At 36.4% G+C, this 20,102-nt stretch overlaps 5 protein-coding genes across 11 annotated transcripts in view; 2 read left to right on the top strand and 3 right to left on the bottom strand.

Moving 5' to 3' along the window:
* The first annotated feature begins 1,835 nt into the window (after positions 1-1,835).
* On the top strand, positions 1,836-2,685 carry LOC108266955 (gamma-crystallin S-1). The gene is made up of 3 exons (XM_017470795.3): positions 1,836-1,889; positions 2,019-2,261; positions 2,351-2,685. Exons 1-3 carry the CDS (start codon positions 1,881-1,883, stop codon positions 2,624-2,626), a joined length of 528 nt encoding a protein of 175 aa, XP_017326284.1. The 5' UTR covers positions 1,836-1,880; the 3' UTR covers positions 2,627-2,685.
* A 1,573-nt stretch (positions 2,686-4,258) lies between these two features.
* On the bottom strand, positions 4,259-5,339 carry LOC108266801 (gamma-crystallin M2). Its single transcript, XM_017470544.3, has 3 exons — positions 5,331-5,339; positions 4,991-5,233; positions 4,259-4,676 (listed from the first exon to the last, which is right to left on the bottom strand). Exons 1-3 carry the CDS (start codon positions 5,337-5,339, stop codon positions 4,404-4,406), a joined length of 525 nt encoding a protein of 174 aa, XP_017326033.2. The 3' UTR covers positions 4,259-4,403.
* Positions 5,340-7,358: 2,019 nt separating this feature from the next.
* Positions 7,359-12,616, bottom strand: LOC108266799 (uncharacterized protein C2orf80). Of its 2 annotated transcripts, XM_047156030.2 has the most exons (8): positions 12,519-12,616; positions 12,135-12,189; positions 11,786-11,862; positions 11,570-11,657; positions 11,405-11,482; positions 10,176-10,263; positions 9,978-10,078; positions 7,377-8,726 (listed from the first exon to the last, which is right to left on the bottom strand). In XM_047156030.2, exons 1-8 carry the CDS (start codon positions 12,557-12,559, stop codon positions 8,658-8,660), a joined length of 597 nt encoding a protein of 198 aa, XP_047011986.1. In that variant the 5' UTR covers positions 12,560-12,616; the 3' UTR covers positions 7,377-8,657. The 2 variants fall into 2 exon arrangements, 1 of the variants encoding a protein (XP_047011986.1); XR_008396583.1 differs by lacking the exons at positions 9,978-10,078; positions 10,176-10,263; positions 11,405-11,482; ... (2 more) ...; positions 12,135-12,189; positions 12,519-12,616 and adding an exon at positions 9,346-9,941 and having other exon boundaries at positions 7,359-8,726.
* Positions 12,617-12,895: 279 nt separating this feature from the next.
* sgo2 (shugoshin 2) lies at positions 12,896-18,116 on the bottom strand. Of its 4 annotated transcripts, none has more exons than XM_017470537.3 (8): positions 17,907-18,116; positions 17,466-17,555; positions 16,886-17,061; positions 16,547-16,624; positions 16,413-16,446; positions 14,196-16,271; positions 13,585-13,699; positions 12,896-13,451 (listed from the first exon to the last, which is right to left on the bottom strand). In XM_017470537.3, the coding sequence occupies exons 2-8, from the start codon at positions 17,542-17,544 to the stop codon at positions 13,355-13,357; spliced, it is 2,655 nt and encodes an 884-aa protein (XP_017326026.2). In that variant the 5' UTR covers positions 17,545-17,555; positions 17,907-18,116; the 3' UTR covers positions 12,896-13,354. The 4 variants fall into 4 exon arrangements, with proteins under 4 accessions (XP_017326026.2, XP_017326028.2, XP_017326027.2 ...); XM_017470539.3 differs by having other exon boundaries at positions 13,585-13,693; XM_017470538.3 differs by having other exon boundaries at positions 17,936-18,116.
* Positions 18,117-18,211: 95 nt separating this feature from the next.
* The window catches only part of uchl3 (ubiquitin carboxyl-terminal esterase L3 (ubiquitin thiolesterase)), a 6,094-nt gene continuing 4,203 nt past the window's right edge, over positions 18,212-20,102 (top strand). Inside the window, exons 1-3 of one of the 3 annotated variants that reach the window (XM_017470540.3) lie at positions 18,212-18,421; positions 18,613-18,624; positions 18,884-19,012. In XM_017470540.3, the coding sequence (XP_017326029.1) occupies positions 18,380-18,421; positions 18,613-18,624; positions 18,884-19,012 (183 nt within the window). In that variant the 5' untranslated portion in view covers positions 18,212-18,379. Of the gene's footprint in view, positions 18,422-18,612; positions 18,691-18,883; positions 19,013-20,102 lie in introns of all 3 variants that reach the window. The other 2 variants (XM_017470541.3, XM_053681022.1) reach the window with 2 other exon arrangements.

The following is a 20,102-nucleotide window of genomic DNA, read 5'->3' as shown; positions in this document are numbered from 1 at the left end:
ATGAACCACAATTAATCCAATAAGTCATCACTGTGAGTAAAATTACAGAAATATAACTTAATTATGTATAAGCTTTACATATAACATTTGTCTAAGCAGTGATGTGATTTTTAAATCCCAGTCTATAATTGATCACAGCTAAATGTATGAATTTTATAAATGTGAACACAGTGTCATTGGAGACGAAGCACTGCTCCTACACTATGGTATGTTTTTGCCTTTGCTCATCTTCCCAACACAGCTAAAGTATATAGTTCTAGGATAAATATTACTACTAATGCCACCTAAATGACTTATTATGAAATGAAATATATGAATGAATTATTACAGTGGAGATAAAAAAAAAAAAAAAATCTACGCACCCCTGTTAAAATGTCAAGTTTTTGTGATGAAAAAAAATTAAACCAAGATAAATCATGTCAGAGCTTTTTCCACGTTCAATGTGAAACTACAAAGTATACAAATTAAGTGAAAAACAAACAGAAATCTTTTAGGAGATAAAACCCCTAACAATAACCTTGTTGCATAAGTGTGCACACCCTTTTATAATTATGGAATTTGTGGCTGGGTTCAGACTAAACCAATCACATTCAATCTCATGTTCAAAAGTAATTATTATACAGTTGTCATCACAAATTATTGATTCTGTAGGATTTTCATGACATATAATTGTTTTCATCTGGTCTTTAAAAAAGCTGACAAAGCCCTTTCTCGCAAAAAACAACAACAAACAAACAAAAAAACAAGCCCAACTAAATCACCCCAAAACATGTGGCAAAATGTGCTATGGTCTAACGAGAATAATTCCAAGTGGTATAATAATTCCAAAATTCCAAAAGTTATGTTTGGCACAAAAAAAGCACATCAATAAAAGAACACCATAGCCATGGTGAAGCATGGTGGTGGCTGAATCATGCTTTAGGGGTTCTTTTCTTCATCCAGAACTGGGGCTTTTTTCCGAGGTGGAGGGAATCACAAAATGCCATTGGATTTTACTGCAAAACATTCAGGTGTCTGCTAGTAAGCTGGTGATAAAAAGTAATTTTACCTTTCAGCATGGCAATGACCCAAAGCATACATCCAAATCAACAAAGGAATGTCTTAACCAAGAGAAGATCAATGTTTTTGACCTGGATTCAGACCTGAATGGGATTACCTGAAGTAGACAATTGTTGGATCTAGAATGTATGTTCAAGAAAGAGTGGGAAATATTACCAAGTCAAGATGTACCACACTGAAACACTCTTACCCAGAAAAGACTGAGTGGTGTAATAAAATCAAAAGGTGCTTCAACAAAGTATTAGTATTAAACTTTCTTTTTTTTAAAAAAAATCCTATTTTCCCTTCAAATGTTTCTGATTGTTTTTCCCTTTTTTTATGCCATGCCTAACTACAATTGGATATTTTTGTCCTTTAGTTTTGGACCAAACAAAATTTCTTACTGCAAGCTCTACAGAATGCATGTAAACATGGATCTTTAAAAATGAAGAGGCATAACAATTTCCAGATTCAGAATACTTAGATTTACAGATCCGAGCCGATGGTTGCACAGGGGTGAAGTAGATGATGTTAGTGCTTTACTGCTCTAGAGTCCAGGGTTAACCTTTAGTTTGCGTTTTGCATATTCTTCCTAAATCTGTTTATTCTGTTATAACACACATGCACACAAAGGGTAATTATTACCATTTAATTCTTTGTCAGAATGAACAAATGTAGTGCAAATACCTTTTGTTGCTTGGCAGCAGACCATTCTGTTGAATAAAAAAGCTGACTTCAGAAGTTAATTGATGTCACTGGCAATGTGGGTTATCTGAAAAAATATAAAAGAGTGGCTGTTAATCAGTGGCAGTGTTGAAGTGATACACTGCTAATCCATCATTATGGGAAAGGTAAGCCTACTATCATCTCTTTATTTATTCTATTTATAGGCGCTTATAATTATATATGTAAGTGAAGAACTAATTAGGTTTAAAAAAATTTCAATAAACATACCATCTAACAAAAATATTTGGTTACAGATTATCTTCTACGAGGATAGGAACTTTCAAGGCCGTTCCTATGAGTGCAGCAGCGACTGTGCTGATCTGCACTCCCATTTCAGCCGCTGCAACTCCATTCAGGTAGAAAGTGGGTACTGGATGGTGTATGAACGGCCAAACTTTATGGGTTACCAGTACTTTCTCCATAGAGGGGAATACCCAGATTATCAACAGTGGATGGGTTTTAACGACTGTGTCAGATCCTGTCGTATGCTACCTCAGGTGATCCTCTATGTATAATAGAAATATATTTATATTTATATTAATATTGTTGATTTCGTGTATATGAAGATTTTTTTTTTCATCTCTAGCATCAAGGGTCTCATAGAGTGAGGATCTATGAGCGTTCTGACTTTGGTGGACAGATGATGGAGTTTACTGATGACTGTCCATCTGTCTATGAGCGCTTCCACTACAATGACATCCATTCCTGCAAAGTGCTTGAAGGATTCTGGCTGTTCTATGAGCATCCCAATTACAGAGGCAGACAGTATCTGCTGAGACCTGGTGAATACAGAAGATACAGTGATTGGGGTGCCATATCCTCAAGGATTGGTTCCATGAAGTGCATTACCTATTCAAACTGAGAAGCTAAAATCTTGATCAATGAAGTTTAACCAATAAATTTCAGTTCATTATCTCCAAATTGTTTCTGTTTTTGTAATTTGGTGGGTTATTGGTGGTCCTGAGTGTACAGTTTATCAAAACAGTTAGAATTCATTTTCAAAATCAAAAGGGTAACACTGTCTAAGGATAACAATGATTCTTGACTATAAAATTTTACAAATGCATTTATAATCAATAGTTTATCAATTACAAATGAGAATGAACTATTTCTAAATTTGAAAATAGAATATATAGATCATGGTTTTAAAATAAATCATTACAAAACCAACCTAAAGTTTCTGCACTATTAACGGCCATTGCTAATTCCCAGTGCCCTTGATCATAAAGGAAAAAAATCCTAAAATTTAAAAAGTTTAAAATCTTCAAATTCAACATAGATATATCAGTTTTCCTCAGATGAATGCAAAGTAATAAATGTTGTTGTTTTAGAGACTCATTCTCAATCTTTTACTTTATAGTTATTTTATTTTATTTTTATTTTTAATATAGAAAAAACTACATCTTAAAAATTCCAACATACCCCCAGTACTTCAGTACAGATACCAGAATAACTGGTATCATTGCTTTTGTATCATCTTCTTGGGTGTGCAAAACAAAAGGTCGTGATGCCTCTGGCATCTTGTTGGTTGGTTTCTTACAGTGATGTGATGACTAAAGGTTGGGCAGTAATGACCTTGATAAGAAACAAAAATACATCATGGTATTCATGATGCAAAACACTGATGCTTGATGACTTGTTCATTCTGACTAGGTTAGTTGTATATTCCAAGCTTAACAGATCATATAAGAGGAGACATGTTTTTGAAATGGGAGACATTCAGCATGTTTTTTTTGGATGAGTAGGACATCTGTTACAGCCCTTCTGCAGTTGCTGGATTTAAAACTGCATCATAATTGGTATCCTGAGGAGGTGCTGTTTTTTTTTCTTGTCTCCAGAGCACTTGACATTGTGTATTATCAGTGTACCCAACACCATGGATGTCATATCTCAGCCCAGCCACGACTCGATTTCCCGGGGAAACACCGCTTCAAACATGGCCGCCGACATGCTTCCATCCAGATTCCATCCCATCTTTACTTCTGAGACTCTGGGTCTCTAAAATACTCTTTTTATACCCAGTCATGTTACTGACCTGTTGCCAATTAACCTAATTAGATTCAAAATGTTCCTCTAACCGTTTCTTTTTAGTAACACTTTCTTTTCCAGCCTTTTGTTGCCCAGTCCCAATTTTTTTTGAGACCTGTTGTGGCCAGTTTAAACATCTGATGTTTTCTATGTTCTATTGTGATTAAAAAATAGATTTGAGATTTACAAATCATTGCATTATGTTTTTATTTACATTTCAGTGTCCCAACTTTTTTTTGGAATTGGGGTTGTATACAGGTGCATCTCAAAAAAAAATTTATATCATGGAAAAGGACTTTTTTTCCTGTAATTTAATTCAAAAAGTGTAACTTTCATATATTCTAAATTCATTAGAAATAAATTGAAATGTAAAAAAATACTCTTTTTTTTGTTTTGTTTTGTTTAATCTTTAATCTTGACGATTATGGCTTACACCTCATGGAAATCAAAAATCCAGTATCTCAATATTATAATAAAGAACTTATAATACAAAAATGTTGACCTTCTTAAAAGTATGTTCATTTATGCACACAGATGAAAAAAGCAAACAGATGATATAACATGGACTTATATGAAGGAATGAACACTCTTTTTAATGAATAGATCAATACTTAAAAATCAGTGATGCGTCTGAAAGAGCCTACAATGGAACAAGTAGCACGCCAGTCACGGTATCTCCTGTACTCTCCAGGTTTCAGGAAGTACTGTCTGCCTCTGTAATTGGGATACTCATAGAAGATCCAGTAGCCGTTCATCACTTTACAGGAGTAAACATGCCGGTGATGGAAACGGTCCGAAACACTGGAACAGTCATCCATGAACTCCATCATGTTACCATTAAAGTCAGCCTTTTCATAGAGTCTTAGTCTGTATATGCCCCTGTACTGAAGTCAAATAAAATAATTTATTCAGAATATATGTACACACAGAGATAAAGATCATTTAAATTTACCACATAGCAGGTTTAGACAAAACAATCTGCTTTTGCATGTGATTTGAAATATGGAAAAACTACATTTTAAAAGAAATATAACATGGGGAAAGTTTGAAAATGGTATATCTATATTGTTTCGATATACTGTAGATATCATTATGGATCAAATATTGCGATTTTATGTTGATTGGTTATCATAACATGACTTCTTCATACAGTTTCAACTTTACTCCACAGTATAGCAGAATAGCAAACAAAGCATACCGGTGGAATTATGCGACAGGATCTGATACTGCTGCTGACACCCTTCCAACTGTGAAAGTCAGAATAGTCACCTTTTTTCATGAAATATTGTTGACCTATGTAATTTGGCCTTTCATAGATCATGAAGCAGCCACTCTCCACTCGGATGGAGTTGCAGTGACTGAAATAGGAGTGCAGATCTGTGCAGTCGCTGCTGCACTCATAACTACGGCCTTGGAAATTCGTGTCCTCGTAAAAAATAATCTGGAATATAAAGCAATGGTCACATTACTCATAAGAATAGTGTAAGGCAGTTAATGCTTTAGTTTAATACAAACAGTGGTACAAAAAAAACTCCCACCTTTCCCATGATGTCTGATGGAGAGATTCTGTTTCCCAAGCTTTTTATAGTCCTCCTCACAAACAAAGTATTATCATTTAAATCAACAGGACTGCATAACTATAGGGGACTGACATGTTGACTGTTGTATGAGAGAACAACATTGGTGCTGTAATTTGAAGCAAGAATACATAACTACTAGGTGTTTCCCCCCCCACAGACAAAGGGAAAGGACTGGTGTGGTATCCACTAGTCCATGTTACAATAGTAACAAGAACAATATGGAATGTCCATGTTGCATTAAAAATGCTGTGTGACAATAAAACCAGGTAAAATCTTAGTCCCAACCCTCATGTATGAACCACATGCAAATAATCTGTTCTCCAGACTTCACAGGATTTACTGAATGTTTACTACATTTTTAATTAAAGGCCAGTACTGAATTCATAAACAGACTGGCTGTAGTTTCACGTATACAGACATGTAAAATAGCAATAATTATGGAAAGAATCCACCACACTGGGTCAGTCATCCACAAGATCCATCGTCTGACCTGCATACTACATTCAGTCAAAAAACTACTCTGCAAATGTAGACCCCTGCATCTGGTCAGAGAAACATTTGCATATATCTGCGGTAATGTATCAAATGAATGTGCGTTGTATAATTTCATTTCAGCTATTTATGAGATAAACACTACACTCTGCACCTAACTTGCCAATGTTAGCAGTTCTAACAAACTCGATTCCTGTATAATTATGTTAGAAAAAAACATAATTATTGAAATGTATACCACAGTGCCAGCAATAAAGCAAACACAGGTTTATGTTAATACTCTCATTCTAACATGCTATCCTTACCATAGTAACAGCTCAATCAGAGGGACTTATATGGGCAGACGATCCACGTAATCTATGAGTAATAATATATGGATTAAATACTGTGTTATTTATCAACGATTATACATTTTTCTTTGTTATGATGAATCGTTTTGTAAGGAGACATTTCTTAAACATTTTGCAAAGGCTTTATCTGTAACAGGGCAAGAGCAGTGGTGGAGCCAGAGGGGTGTCAGGGGTGCCACCCCAACATTTTATTCGCTACTAACAGTTGCTGATGCTGATTGACACATCATTTCACCTCTTGTCAAAAGAGGAGTTTAGGGTTTTTTTGACGTTCACCGGCAGCGCATGCAGTTTTCAAATCACGGACGAACCGAGGACGAGAGAATATGGCTGTAAGATACTGAAGAATAAGAAAACATCATATTTGAAGTACGTTTTTAAGGTTTAGCATCAGGTTTATTTGCTGAATAACTTTTATGAGATATTGAATGATTAGATGTAACCGATGTAACTGTCATATTTTTGCACAGGATCAGTTAAACATGAAAAGAAAGGGAGAGATATCAGTTCTTTTTAAAGAAGCACAAATAGGCAGATCAGGTGCAAATTGCAGTGTGTGTGGTGGTGGTGTTTTTTGTAAACAAACACAGCAGTTCATGTAACATACACATGCTACTGTATCTTATCTCCTTGGTGCTTAAGCTTTATTTTCTGAAAATATTTTGGATGTTCAACACTTAGACAGAAACAGAGTGACCCAATTCTTTCTTTGTGTGTGTTATTACTATCAATACCAGAAATTTTTGGTCCCATGAGGAAAACAGCTTATAAATCATACATACTATATTTTTAAATGAAAAAATATTTTTTGTGATGTTTAGGTGATGGGTAGGTTTAGGGGATAGAAAATAGTTTGTAAAGTATAAAACTCATTATGGAAATTTCCCATAAAACATGGAAACCCAACATTGTGTGTGTGTGTGTGTGTGTGTGTGTGTGTGTGTGTGTGTGTGTGTGTCCACCCCCGGTATAAAACTCTAGTTATGCCACTAGGCAAGAGAGAGAAAAGACTGTTTATAGCCATAATGTAAGTGATAACAGGAACTAACTTGTTTCATGGAAGTTCCACTACATTAAATATAATTATAAATGGTTAAAATATATGATGCATCATTCATTACTAAAATAACAGACTGTAGTCGTAGGCAAATTGCTGTGATTTAAGAGAAATAAAACACTATTATTACGTGCTGTTATTGGAAAATAAACCACTCCAAAAGAGCAAGAGAACAACCCCAAATTACTGACAGCATTTTATTCAGTGTAAAACAAAGAAATTTGTGTGCAAGACAAATCAATGATATCTAGGTTGGAGTCCATCTCAGGAATCACTGCATCCTAGTATCTCTTTAACTCTATGAGCCTTCAGTAGTAATGTGTGATACTAGAGTTGGGCTACTCATACATGAGCCAGTGATGCAAACGAGAATCTGTCAAAATAGTTCATGACATTTGAGACAAGTATATATTAACTCAACCCCTGCCTGAGGATCACAGAACTTCTTTCTGTATTCAGTACTGATAATGAGCAAATAAATGTTCAGCTCAATCTATATATATTTACCTATATTGTATCTAGACAGGAGTAGAAGTGTTTATACTAAATTTATAACATCAGAATGTTGTTATAAAATAGTTGTTATGAAATAGTCAGCGGTTAATACAACAATACAGATTAACACAAATATTGCTCAAAACAAACAAACAAAAAACAAAAAAGGAACCAACAGAGAAATATTGTACATATTTATAAATTACTATCAGACCCTATAAAATAAGCATGAAAAGGCTACTTTAAAAGACACTTTCCCTACCATATTTTGAGCTGCCTATTGGTGTCAATCTTGGCATAGTACATGTTTTTCCAGACCAGAAATACCCTGTTTACAGGGGGAAAAAAACTGTCTCAGCAGAACCTTTCACATATATTACAATCATGATTATGTTAACCACAATAGCCACACAGCAACATTAGAGTTTCCAGCAAAAGCTTCTGTATAGCAAGCTACTGGAAAGCCTGGTCAGGTGAAACCATAGCATGCTGATTTCTCATGGATTTTTATGTGCTGAAATTCATACAGATAATGTTGTTTATTTGAAGCATTTAATTCTAGAAAGAAGCAAAATTATCTGCCAGTAGAACAAACCAATTTTAAGCTTGAAATTAATAACATAGTCTTACTTAATATTTTTATATATGATTTTAGAATAATCTCATAATGAGAAATTTCCCTTTATGCAAATATTTTATATTAACAGGATATCACTTCATGTACTAGTGTATTAGGCATTGGCTTTTATGTAAATTACTAAACATGACCCAGGACTTCTAAAAGGTCAAACTGCAACTGAATTTTTTTTTTTTTTTTAAAGTAAAAATAAAGTCTAAAAGATAGACAGTAATAATAGAATGTTTAAAGACTAGTTGATGGATGAGTAGTCTTCAGTCCTGCTGCAATTCCTCAGAGCTTCCATAGTGCTTTGTTTGCTCTTTCAAAGAATCCTCAGTGTCCTGTACACAACAGAGTACAGATCTTTAACTAAATGGCTTAGATTATGCTCTTAAACTCCCATAAGTGACACTTGGGTTCAGTCTGGTGTAGGGTTGTCATGGTACCAAAATTTCACTAGGCGGTATCAATACCAGTAAAATTCCATGGTACTTGGTACCAATTTCGGTACCAAAGCAAAATGCAAAAACATGCTAATTGAATTACATACTATTAATAAAGTTAAATATCAATATAAAATGTCTTTTTTTAAAATGTAATTCTGTATACTTCAAGTATATCATTATCAAAGCTACTATCCAGACAGAGCAGAAATGTTTTTCTGAACAGTGTTAACCACACATCTATTATTTTCTAACACATAAATTTCAGATATATAGGTCATCAAAAAGCATCTGATGTGTCAAACTGCACCATGTCCTCCCATTTACTTTTACCCCAATAAAAGTTAAAGCATTAAATGGTTAATAAGGACTCCTGACCATATTAGCGTTAAACGCGCGTATGCTAACCATTAAGTAAGCAAAAACGAGGATTATTTTTCCCTTTTTTTGCAATAGTACACTCGAATTAAACTATGCTACAACATTCATAATGCAACTATCATAATTTTAAACTCACCTGCTTGAACTGCTCGAATGAATACTGCGGTTAAGCAGCCGCTCTTCCTGAAAGCACGTTTAATCTATCCGCACATAAATTTTAGGGGTGTGGCTTTTACACCAAAAGCGGAAAACGAGCGTCCGAGAGAAATACATGTATTTCACATACTATATAGTAGGTAAGTATGCGGTTTCGGACGCAGCCATGGCGACCGGCGGAGCTGCTGCTGCTTTGGCTCCAATGTCTTCTTGTTGTACGGTGCACACATGAAATGTTCCCGACTGACTACCTGTCAGGCAGCGCGTCAGTACCGGGTTGACCCGGTAATATCGGTACTTATGAAAATCTGGTACCGTCAACTTTTTTTTCTTTTTAGTACCGTCTTGGTACCGAAGTACCGGTATATGGAGTTACAATACATACGGTGCTATATGTATAACTATGTATTCAATTTGTTTAGCTGTGTTTGCTAAATAATTTATAGTAGTTATTGAATGACATGATTCATAATGAATAGATGAATAATAAACTGAGTTATGATTGACAATCAAACAAATATGTGATACAGTGAAAGAGACAATGCTTTATAGACAAATATATCATGAGAGAATAAGAGGTGGTTCAGTTAGTGATGTTTTTTAAGAACTCACACTGAAAGAAGATAGAGAAGAGGGGGTTGGGGAGGACACCTTCTCCAACACTGCTGATGCTCTTTTATTACGCTGAGTATTCCACCTTTTCAGCATCTGAGCTGGAAAACAAAAAAAGGATTTCTTTTTTGTGATGCATGCAAATCAGACAGAGAATACAGAGACTAGTCAGTGCACAGTGTCATATATAGTACTTACTATGTTTTCTTGAACGGTCTACTGCCTTATGCGAACTGAGCATGGCAAATGGGTGATAGGACAAGGAGAAAGGATGAACGATGTTGGCCTGTGGAAATCGTAGCAGTGGAGGTGAGATGATATAGAAGCTCGATACTCCAGTCGTGCTGGGTCAGAGTTCAGCACAGTTTTCTGTCCCTGCAAGGATTTCCATACTAGAGCTGTGTACTGGTCAGCGCTACTCTACCCATTGTTCTGTCTTAGTAGTTACTGTACTATTTTGTGTTGTTTGCACTTTATGTAGAATTTATTATTATTATTATTATTTTAGTTCTGTGTCATCTCATGTGGTTAGTGTGTTGTTTTATGTAGTGCCATGGTCCTGGAGGAACGTTGTTTCTTTCTCAATGTACAGTACCAGCTGTATATGGTTGAAATGACAATAAAAAGCCACTTGACTTGACCTCACCAGGTTAGTAGGCAAAGTTAGCAAGTTTAATAGGTGTGTAAATGAGCAGGGAAATCACCAAACTGTGCTGGACCCTGGCCCTTCAAAGATTCAGCCCTACAACTTTGTGTTCAACTTTGTTTTCTACAACATAAAACATAATACTTAATAAAGTATTGTTAGATTATATACTTTCTGATATTTACCAGAGTTTTTTTATTCTCAAATCTAATTGGTCAGAAAGTGTTGATTAATTTTCTATAATGGCATGGCTCATACAACAGTGCCATCTGTAATTGGTTTATGTTACTGAGAAAGTTCTAATACATAATTGTTTCTATAGTAACAGCTCAGTCATGGGGACTTGTAGGGCAGACACTCTACATAATCTAATAATAATAATGAACAGATTAAATAATTTTCTCTGTTGTCATTGTCAAAAAGTCTTCAGAACAGAGGACTTTTCACTTTCCGAATTTTTGGTATCATGACAAGCTGATTGTTTATTTATTTTTTAGGCTCATCATCCTTTGTCTTATTAACTTATTAACATGCTATAATGTATAGTGTAACTTGTCTCCCAGATGTACCACAACATTAAATGGTTAAAAAGTATGTTCATTAATAAATTAAAAATAGCTGTGATACAAGAGGAATAAAATGTGCCGTCACTGGAAAATAACTTCAAGGCCGTATCACACCACCCTATCATTCATTTTTACTGTAACAGTATGCCCTGTTGTTTTATTTCTTACATATTTTTAAACAATGCACTTTTAGAAACTATTATAAATGTTTTTACTTTAGTGTCTGGATGAAGGCAGGAAGCAGATGGCTTGCAGCTATACAGCGACAGGATCTCATTTACAGGTAAGCTATTCTGAAATGAAGAAATACAAATATTTTTTCAATGACATGGTTACCAGAATGAGTCTTATATATCTATCTATCTATCTAATAGATGTACCAAAATCATCCCTGCAAAGGATGAGAGGATTATTGCCTCTCTTTCCAGTCGATTAGGACAGTGACTGTGGCCGGGACTGATGGCTCCTCTACAAAGACAGTTCACAGGTAAATATCTGCCAGTAAGCGTAGAACCGCCAAAAACGCTCAAGATGCAAAAATAATGAGCAGTGTAAAAATTTAATTTTTAATAAATCACCTAAAACACATTACTCACATAAGTTCATTCGCATCTTGCCCCTTTTTCTCATTCATCCACCATAAAGCCACACTTATGGCTAAATCAAAATGAGCCTGTATATAAAGACAGTCAGTCAGACAAAGTTTGCACTTTCTGTTATTGTACCTATATATCATTTTACACATAATTAGTGATTACTCATTTATTTTATTTCAAGTCAGCACACTTACATATTGTGTGTTTAGCAGTGATATGCTTTAATAGTTTGTATTAGTTAGTAGAGAAGGTTCTCTCCCCGCAACACTAACATAACAGAGTACAAAATTATACATATTGCACGTATGTACTGCGTAAAGTTGTTTTATTTATTTAATCAGATTCTTACCAGATCATCCAGCATCGAGGAAGAGCCTTTCCCCTTCGGGTCAAAGTCATTTTCCCTGAGATTTTGTCCAATATAATGACCACTCATAAAATAAGAAAGGTACTGTCTTTTACAGAAGTCACATTATTAACAACATGCATTGAATGTTTTAGTGATTGCTGCATCTTATACATACATACATACATACATACATACATATTATATACACACACACACACACACATATATATATATATAGTTATAATCATACAATGTCATTACGGTGTTGAAACTATGCCAACATGCCTATGTTCAGAGATCTTCAGATTAATAGACATTAATCATTTTAATAGACTTTATCTTTTTAAATCACATTTATTATCGAAGGCCTCATGGGGGACTTACAGCAGGGCTTCAATGTTTCGCTTCAATTGTCTGGTTTCCATGTTTCACATAACCAACAAAACAATCAGGACTGGATCAGGTGGACATTTATTTCCAAATGTGCACACTGAAATAATACTAAAGAAAACAAAAAACAAAAAACACTGTACACTAAAAGAGAACAACATTAACCTCACGGTTAATCTGTGTCTAAGGGCTATAATATACACAGTGCAAATGTGAAATCCTGTTTTGTTTTGCCAACTACAGGAAAATCAGCCTAGGCATACGACTTCAAAAGGACATCTGTGAAGTCCAATACAAACTTAAATTTACAAGTTACATGTTGAAATGTGTGCAAATTGTACATTCTTTCAAAATCAGTACACAAACATTAGTTTAATCTGGGTGAAAAAAGACTTTTAATCTGACTGAAATAATAAAACAGTCAAACTCACCAAAAGCTCCTGAACACGTTCAACACGAACAAGAAAAAAACAAACAAACAATCTAACCACTTGGTACAGTGTATTACATAAGGTGCAAAGACAACTCTATTCTGCAGCAACAGTACACATCTCAGGTGAACACACTATCTGAATTATTCATTCACTACCTGACAGGCACGTCAATACTTTATTGGTAGCATAGCAACCAATACAGAGATGGAATTTCATAGGCTACTTAAACAAAGTGTTCTGCAAATTACACTGTAATGAGAGGTCATTTAAATTATAAAAATGCTAATGCAAAAATATATTGAGATATTAAAAAAAAGAAAAAAAAAGAAATACAATCAAAACAAAGATTAACTGTATGTTAAATGTACAAATTCTATTCACAGTGTGTACGAGGGTTTACTTAGTGGTTTTCTTCATGTTTTTCTTTTTGTCTTTAAACACTGGAGAACTTAAAAATCTGGTGTCTGAGAATTTGTCCCCACGCCTCATTTTGCTGCAAAGTGAAGAAATTAAATATTATTATGAATAGTAATAATAATTTGTAAATAGTAAAAGCAGTGGGAACCTTACAATGCAGCTAGAACAAAAACATTTCATATATGGAAGATTAACAAAACAATTCTCACCAATTGAGAGTCGGCTCCTTGTACGACACAGCAGCTGCCCTCCTGCGGGATCGACTTAATGGATTGGCTGTCAAGTCTGTGTTTGTTAAGCTCTTCATTGCCCTCCCATCTATAACTTAAACATAAAACACATTAACTATAGGTAAAAACATAGCTCAAACTGTGATCTGACAAGCTTATTATTATTATTATTATTATTTTTATTATTAGCCCCCATGTTCCTCCATTTTGGTCAATTCTCAGTTTCCACCCACTATCTAGCTCTCCCCTATCACACAACAGCTATCAAAAGGGGAGAGTAAATGCTTGTGCTTCCTCTGAGACACATGAAGCCATCCAAGCATAGCTGAACACACTGTGAGGAAGTGCTAACTGCACTCTTCCACATACATGAGCTCTAACGCCCACAATTGGATAGTGTTGCTCTTACTGACAGAGGTGAGAATAACACCATCCCTCCCACTCAGAGAACATAGCCAATTAGAAGCGGTTCGACTCCTGACCATGAATGGCTATGGCATAATCAGGATTCAAATTTGCGATCTCCAGACAATAAATGTGAATTCAGTTGCTACTCCCCATCTGACAAGTTTCTTAAAATCTATAATTACCTGGAGATTGGTGTGACACGGTCAACCCAGGTTCCTCATAAATGTCCAGAGTTTGTGATGAAATCTTTTGTGAATCCCTCTTGTTAGAGACAGCACTGTCATAAGTAAAACTCCCACAAGAGTCAAAATTGAGGGATTCCCATGGAGGCCTGTCCTCAGAGAATAATCCACCATGTTTCTGCTTAAGCTGCTCTGCTTTTCTTGGGGTTGACTGGCTGTCACTGTCATGATGAGGAACAAATGTCCTATCTGTAACAAAAGAAATCCCACTTTCTCTATTTGCAACTAAACTTTTTTCATTGCTGCTGAAAACCAGAACGTTTTCCTTTTCCTTTTCCTGCGAACTGCAATTGGACAAAACAACATAGGTTTCTCTGCACTTGCGGTTTTGGATACTGTGGCGCTTTGGACTGACATCCTTTGAATTTATGCCAACGTCATTAATCGTATCCAAGTCATCATTATGGTTAAAGTGTCTCACATGAGCGCTGTTTGTATCCCCAGTCTTAATTACAGGCTCATCCATAAAGGCCTCCTCGAGAGCAGAAGAATTGAACCCTTCTGTTTCCCCCTTTAATACGTTAGTGGAATTGTTGTTTTTATTTATATTGTCACCTGGTACTGGAATTGTTTTTGGTAAAATTTCACCAATCGGAGTAGAGCTATACTTGTGTCTTCTTTTCTTTCTAGTTGCATTTTCTCTTGTTGAAAAATTCTTCTCTCTTTCTTTCATCTCTACTGTCTTGGGCATCTTGGCTTTAGTGTGCTCTATTGGAGAACGATCAGAGGAATTTTCTAAAAGCTTTTCATCACAGACAGCCCTTGAATGTTTAGAAAACCTTTGGATTTCAGGTTGATGACACACCTCTTGCTCTGATTGCTGCCCCTTAATCATTCCTGAGGTACACGGTGCATCATGTATGCTTTCCAAAGTCAGTACATTTGTTGTTTCCCCAGATGGGACATTTGCGTGAATGTCTAATGTATGATTCAAGAGGTCACTGCAGGCAGACACCTGACCTGTACGGATCACATATGTTCCTCTGTTTCTCAGTGTATCGCATTCTTCTTTCTGAGAGAATGACTGAGTTGACTGTTTGCTTTGACATTTTTCTGCATGGACCCAGATTTCCTTGTCATCAGTGTGAACATCAATTAATTCAGCACTCTCCTTTACACATTGATCCATACTGAAAGATGACACTTTAGTCTGTCTGCACTGTGGTTGTATTACGTATGTTTTCCTGCTGTTTGCACTGTTCTCGGGTTTCAGCATTTCAGCTTCATGTTCAGTGCCTTTGTCTTTAGACACATTAAACTCTGATAAAATTTCCTTGCTCCTTCTCATATTATTTACTTCTTGGTCACTAAAATAATCATCTAAGTCATCACTGGTGCAAATAAAGCTGGACTCATGTGGAGAGATTACGTAAATTTTCCTTGTATCGGTTTGTCCTGCAGCGTATTTTTGAGAATTCAGTCGCCTGTTGCTTTTTGTGTTCCGAGAGGTGACATGAGTCTTTCTGCGTGCAGTGACTGATTCTTTCTCCTCCTGCAGAGGCTCCACTCTCTGAGGCAAACTCTCCTCTTCATTGCTGCTAGTGAAGGTGTGTGTACTTGTTTGGAGTTGTGTTTCGCAGGACGTTTGCATAGACGTACTCGCAGTTGTATCCTTTAGACAAGATGACTCTACGGCTGCTTCATCATAATTAAGCATAATGTGCTCTCTATTCCTTGCTGAATAAGACTCACTGATTTCTCTAGTTTTTCTCTGAGCAGCCTTACAATTTTTCTTTGTCTTGGTCTGAACTGTGACAATTTCAGCGACATTGTCAACTACAGTCATCTCCATCTCTGAGTCGTAAAGAGTATTTTGAGGTGCTGTATGGTCAATCTCTGAACTGGGAGGCTTATCCTCTCGTTTAGGTGAAGAACTATGATGTTGACCATCATTCACCATTGAAACATTTCCACCAGGGCCCTGAACGTTCTTCTGCTGCCAACAGTTGGATAGACTGGTTCGGTTTTTCTGCTCAGGTACCAATGCAGGTAAATCTTTCTCAGTCTGAGAAGCATCTATAAACCAAACACACAAACATAATTCACCCTACAGCACATTATCAGGCTATGAGACATGCTAATGCACAAAGGTTATAGTATAGTTGTTTAACTGTGCACACAGGTGTCAGTTTCACATCATGTAATGAATCCTAATACCTTCAGTGATCTCTGTGTCCCAGCTCTCAGCACCCTAATTTGAAAGAAGTTATTATTATTATAAATTGCAGCTTTGTTCCTGCAAAGATAATCTTGTGCATTGACCACCTACAGGATAACTAGTAATAGATTACCTCTTCTCTGGAAATAAGGTCCACTGCCTTAGCCATGCAGTTGATGGAGTTATTATAGAACTCACGCAGAACCATAAACTATGGAGTTGAAAGAAGAACTGACCATTATACATGTACATTACATTAGCCTTCGTAGGAGATGTCTTTTGTTCAGATCATTGTGCAGTCATTCGAGACAAATACAAATAAAGAACTATTTGTGAAAGCCAAATTCACCCACTGGCTGGGAACATTAAGATCGGATTGAGAACTTTAAATCTAACACTTTTATTAAAAATCATCAAAAGAGCCTTTAGCATCACTGCGCATGTGCTTCCACTGTGAACTCCAGAGACTCACCATTTGTTTATTTTTATGACGCTGGACGGCAAGGTCAAAGATCCGGCTCTGCAGCTCTTTCTGTAAGCGCACTGTTTCCGTTTCAAACTGCTTGGATTTCAGTTTCTGGGCGACCAGAGCCAAGGCAAGGGCCTTGTTGTTGGTTTTCAAAGAGAGCTTGAAGAACGATGACGTGTCTGAAAGAAAACAGAATAAACAGTCAGACAGGTTAGGTTACATGGCATAGAATGTCGTCATAGTGGCGCGGCGGGTATCGTGGCCACCTCGCAGCTTCCGAGTCTCTGGTTTGATCCCGAGCTTGATTTCTCAGTGCAGAGTGTCAGCTTGTGGGCTTATTGCCACCTCCCATGCTGATGGGTGGATTGATGACACTAAATTGCCCCAGGTGAGAATGTGCATGTGCATAGTGCCCTGAAACTGACTGCCGTCCCATCTAGGGTGCATCCCTGACTCACGCCCAGTGTTTCAAATAGGGATCCACCGAGACCCTGACCAAGATGAAGCCGCTACTGAATATGAATAAATGACAAAGGGTTATAAGGCAGGCAAGGAAATCCCCAAACAAACATGGAATTCTTACTGTGAATTTTTGTCTTTATCTTTGCAGCAGTCTGCTTTACTGTGTTTGGTTTCTTCTCCATCGCCACTGCAAGAGTCATTGCAGTTCAGGCTGCGTGATGGAAATGAGACCGTTAGATACCCTACAGACGTTAATTAGTTAACATGTACGTTTCAAACGCTAGCAATAACCTAGCTAGCCTAGGCACTTGACTGTTTTTCTATACTTCTAATATTTCTAGCTAGTTACTTAATCGCATTTATTTACTTGTCTTTTAACATATCTACTGTACATTAACAAATTAACCAAACAGCAGCTGGGTTGATATAAACGTTAATTTACGTCAATTAACAAATTAGTAGACTAGTCATTTAATTGAAAAAGATCCTATAAGTTAAAGTATCTGTCTAAACACCTATAACTAGTACAATGTTGACACGTAAACTAAACTTGTACACGAACCGAAATTAAATGTTAGCGTCGATTCAAACCTAAACAGTGCCGCGGAAAATCAAACTCTTCTTCGTCTCCTCTGCGCACTGTCGCTCTCTACTGCCCCCTGCTGCACAATCTCAAAGTCTTCTTAATTTCGGAGTTTTATATAGTAAAGCCCGACTTTAAATTCCATAATAAATATAGTGGACGTTTTTTCAAATTTTTTAAATAAAAGTGTAAAAAGCAGATATATTTTATACAATCGTTATTCAGTCAATAAACTGGGACACGTTAATAAACTGGGACTTTTATTTTGAAGGATCCAGTAAGTTGAAACAGGAAGCTTATCGTTTTTGGTAGCATTCGCTTTACTCCCATCCATATGATTACTTGTTAGCTATTAAGAAATCTGACGCGTGCACTAAATATATCCTCGTTACATATCGAGGGTGAATTGTACTATTCAGTTACTAAAATAAGTACCTGAGACTTTAGTTGAAATGGAAGGACAACGCTGGTTACCCCTGGAGGCTAATCCAGACGTATGTAAGCTTTTACTTTCATTCAATGTGCTAACTAGATTAGCCACGAAATGAATCAAATAAGAATTCTTTTACTGTGACTCAGTTGTTTGGGGATTAAGATCGCACTGAACCTGTACTTCAGATCACGTTCTTGAGCTTAAACTTGAGACATTATTTGAGTTCACTGATTTGTTTGCTGTCTCTTCCAGGTAATGAACCAAGTGAGTAGATGGCTTGACTCGGTTCTGGTCTTCTGCTAAGCCACAGTCAGGTGTAGTCAAATGAAGGTCTTAATTGAGGCCATGGTGCTTATTTCTTATTATTTATCACCATATATACCAGTCAGAGGTGAAGTAATAGCACAGTGTCCTAGTCTTCTTCACGATCATCACTGAGAGGCACACGCCCTGACTCACCACTTCTGCAACTCCTACTAAAATACCATCTGCTTTCATCTTTCTGACTTATTATGTCTTGTAGTTTTTACGACAGTTGGGCTTAGTTCCTAGCTGGCAGTTTGGAGATGTATATGGTTTGGACCCAGAGCTTCTTACGTTGGTGCCAAGGCCTGTGTGTGCTGTCCTGCTCCTCTTCCCTGTCACCGAAAAGGTACATCTCTATTGTCTTCAGATGGCTCATGCACTTTAAAACTTTTCATTTTTTTTTTTAAAATGTCATCTCAATAAATTGTTAATCGATGTACATTCTGATGACTCCGTTAAGTCTGAGCGTATTATTCACTTTAAAGAATATTCTTCAGTAACTACTATAAACTATCCAGGAACCATAGTGAAACTAATAAAATACCAACATGTTTAAGAATATGACCTATATACACTGTAAATAGTTGTCAGTGCATTAGGCACACACTCAGCTCCACCCAAAATTCCAACATGACATATTCCACATGACTTGGGTGTTTGTGTGTGTGTGTGTGTGTGTGTGTGTGTGTGTGTGTGTGGTATAAACCAGCACTTCAGGCTTCAGTTAAACGTTGGAATAGCAAAACAAGTGTCCTTAAACGTGGTGTTATAGTTTGTGCTGGGTGTGCCAGTTTTGGCATCTTGCATCACCCTGGAATTTTTAACCACAATCACTTTAACCATTTACAGGGATTGGTGTGAGAAACAAACAAAACCAAAACAAAAAACTGCCAGTGATCTATGATCATGGCAAATGAAAACAGCTTCAGGATTACAGAATTCAAAGGTGAATGGCAAGAACTATGCAAGCAAACAGACAAGCTGCTTCAAGTCAACATTGGGGTGCAGAAAGTCATCTGAGAACACATGATTTATTGAGTTGTTCCTAAAAGAGCTAAACAGCATATTGTGTTCCAAGAAATGTCAGTAAAAAAACAAAAAGTGTCTAGTTCATGGACATGGAGTGAAATAGTTGGTTAGATCCTGATTATTTTGAGCAAATCCCAATGGAAAGATCAGATTTCGGTGCAAGCAACATGGAGAAATCCTGTTTGTTATAAACAGTACATGCCAGTGGTGCTAGGGCAGTGGTGCTGGAAATGTTTTTCCTGGCACACATAAAAGCATCTGATACCCACTAATGAATGTTTTAGTGGCATATTTGACCTCTCATTAATAGCTACATAGCTATATAATGTCACTGAATGGTTCAAGGAACATCGTGGCAGGTTTTCATTTTTTCACTGGCCTTCAGTCTCCAGATCAGTCTCACAAAT

The sequence above is a fragment of the Ictalurus punctatus genome, chromosome 6 (assembly GCF_001660625.3).
Source record: "Ictalurus punctatus breed USDA103 chromosome 6, Coco_2.0, whole genome shotgun sequence".
Classification (NCBI taxonomy): Eukaryota; Metazoa; Chordata; class Actinopteri; order Siluriformes; family Ictaluridae; genus Ictalurus; species Ictalurus punctatus.
This window is presented reverse-complemented; position numbering and strand designations above follow the sequence as displayed.

Bases quoted from the DNA above. Each gene is read 5' to 3' on its own strand.
- LOC108266955 (XM_017470795.3), top strand. The intron at 2,262-2,350 runs GTGATCCTCTAT...TTTCATCTCTAG, and splicing joins CCTGTCGTATGCTACCTCAG to CATCAAGGGTCTCATAGAGT.
- LOC108266801 (XM_017470544.3), bottom strand. The intron at 4,677-4,990 runs GTATGCTTTGTT...ATTTGACTTCAG, and splicing joins CCTGTCGCATAATTCCACCG to TACAGGGGCATATACAGACT.
- LOC108266799 (XM_047156030.2), bottom strand. From the start codon at position 12,559: ATGGAAACCAGACAATTGAAGCGAAACATTGAAGCCCTGCT. The intron at 11,483-11,569 runs GTACATCTATTA...TCTTCATTTCAG, and splicing joins CCTTTGCAGGGATGATTTTG to AATAGCTTACCTGTAAATGA. The intron at 10,079-10,175 runs GTAAGTACTATA...TTTGTTTTCCAG, and splicing joins AGACCGTTCAAGAAAACATA to CTCAGATGCTGAAAAGGTGG.
- sgo2 (XM_017470537.3), bottom strand. From the start codon at position 17,544: ATGACTCTTGCAGTGGCGATGGAGAAGAAACCAAACACAGTAAAGCAG. The intron at 16,447-16,546 runs GTAATCTATTAC...CTTTCAAATTAG, and splicing joins ACCTTATTTCCAGAGAAGAG to GGTGCTGAGAGCTGGGACAC. The intron at 16,272-16,412 runs GTATTAGGATTC...TTTGGTTTATAG, and splicing joins GGACACAGAGATCACTGAAG to ATGCTTCTCAGACTGAGAAA.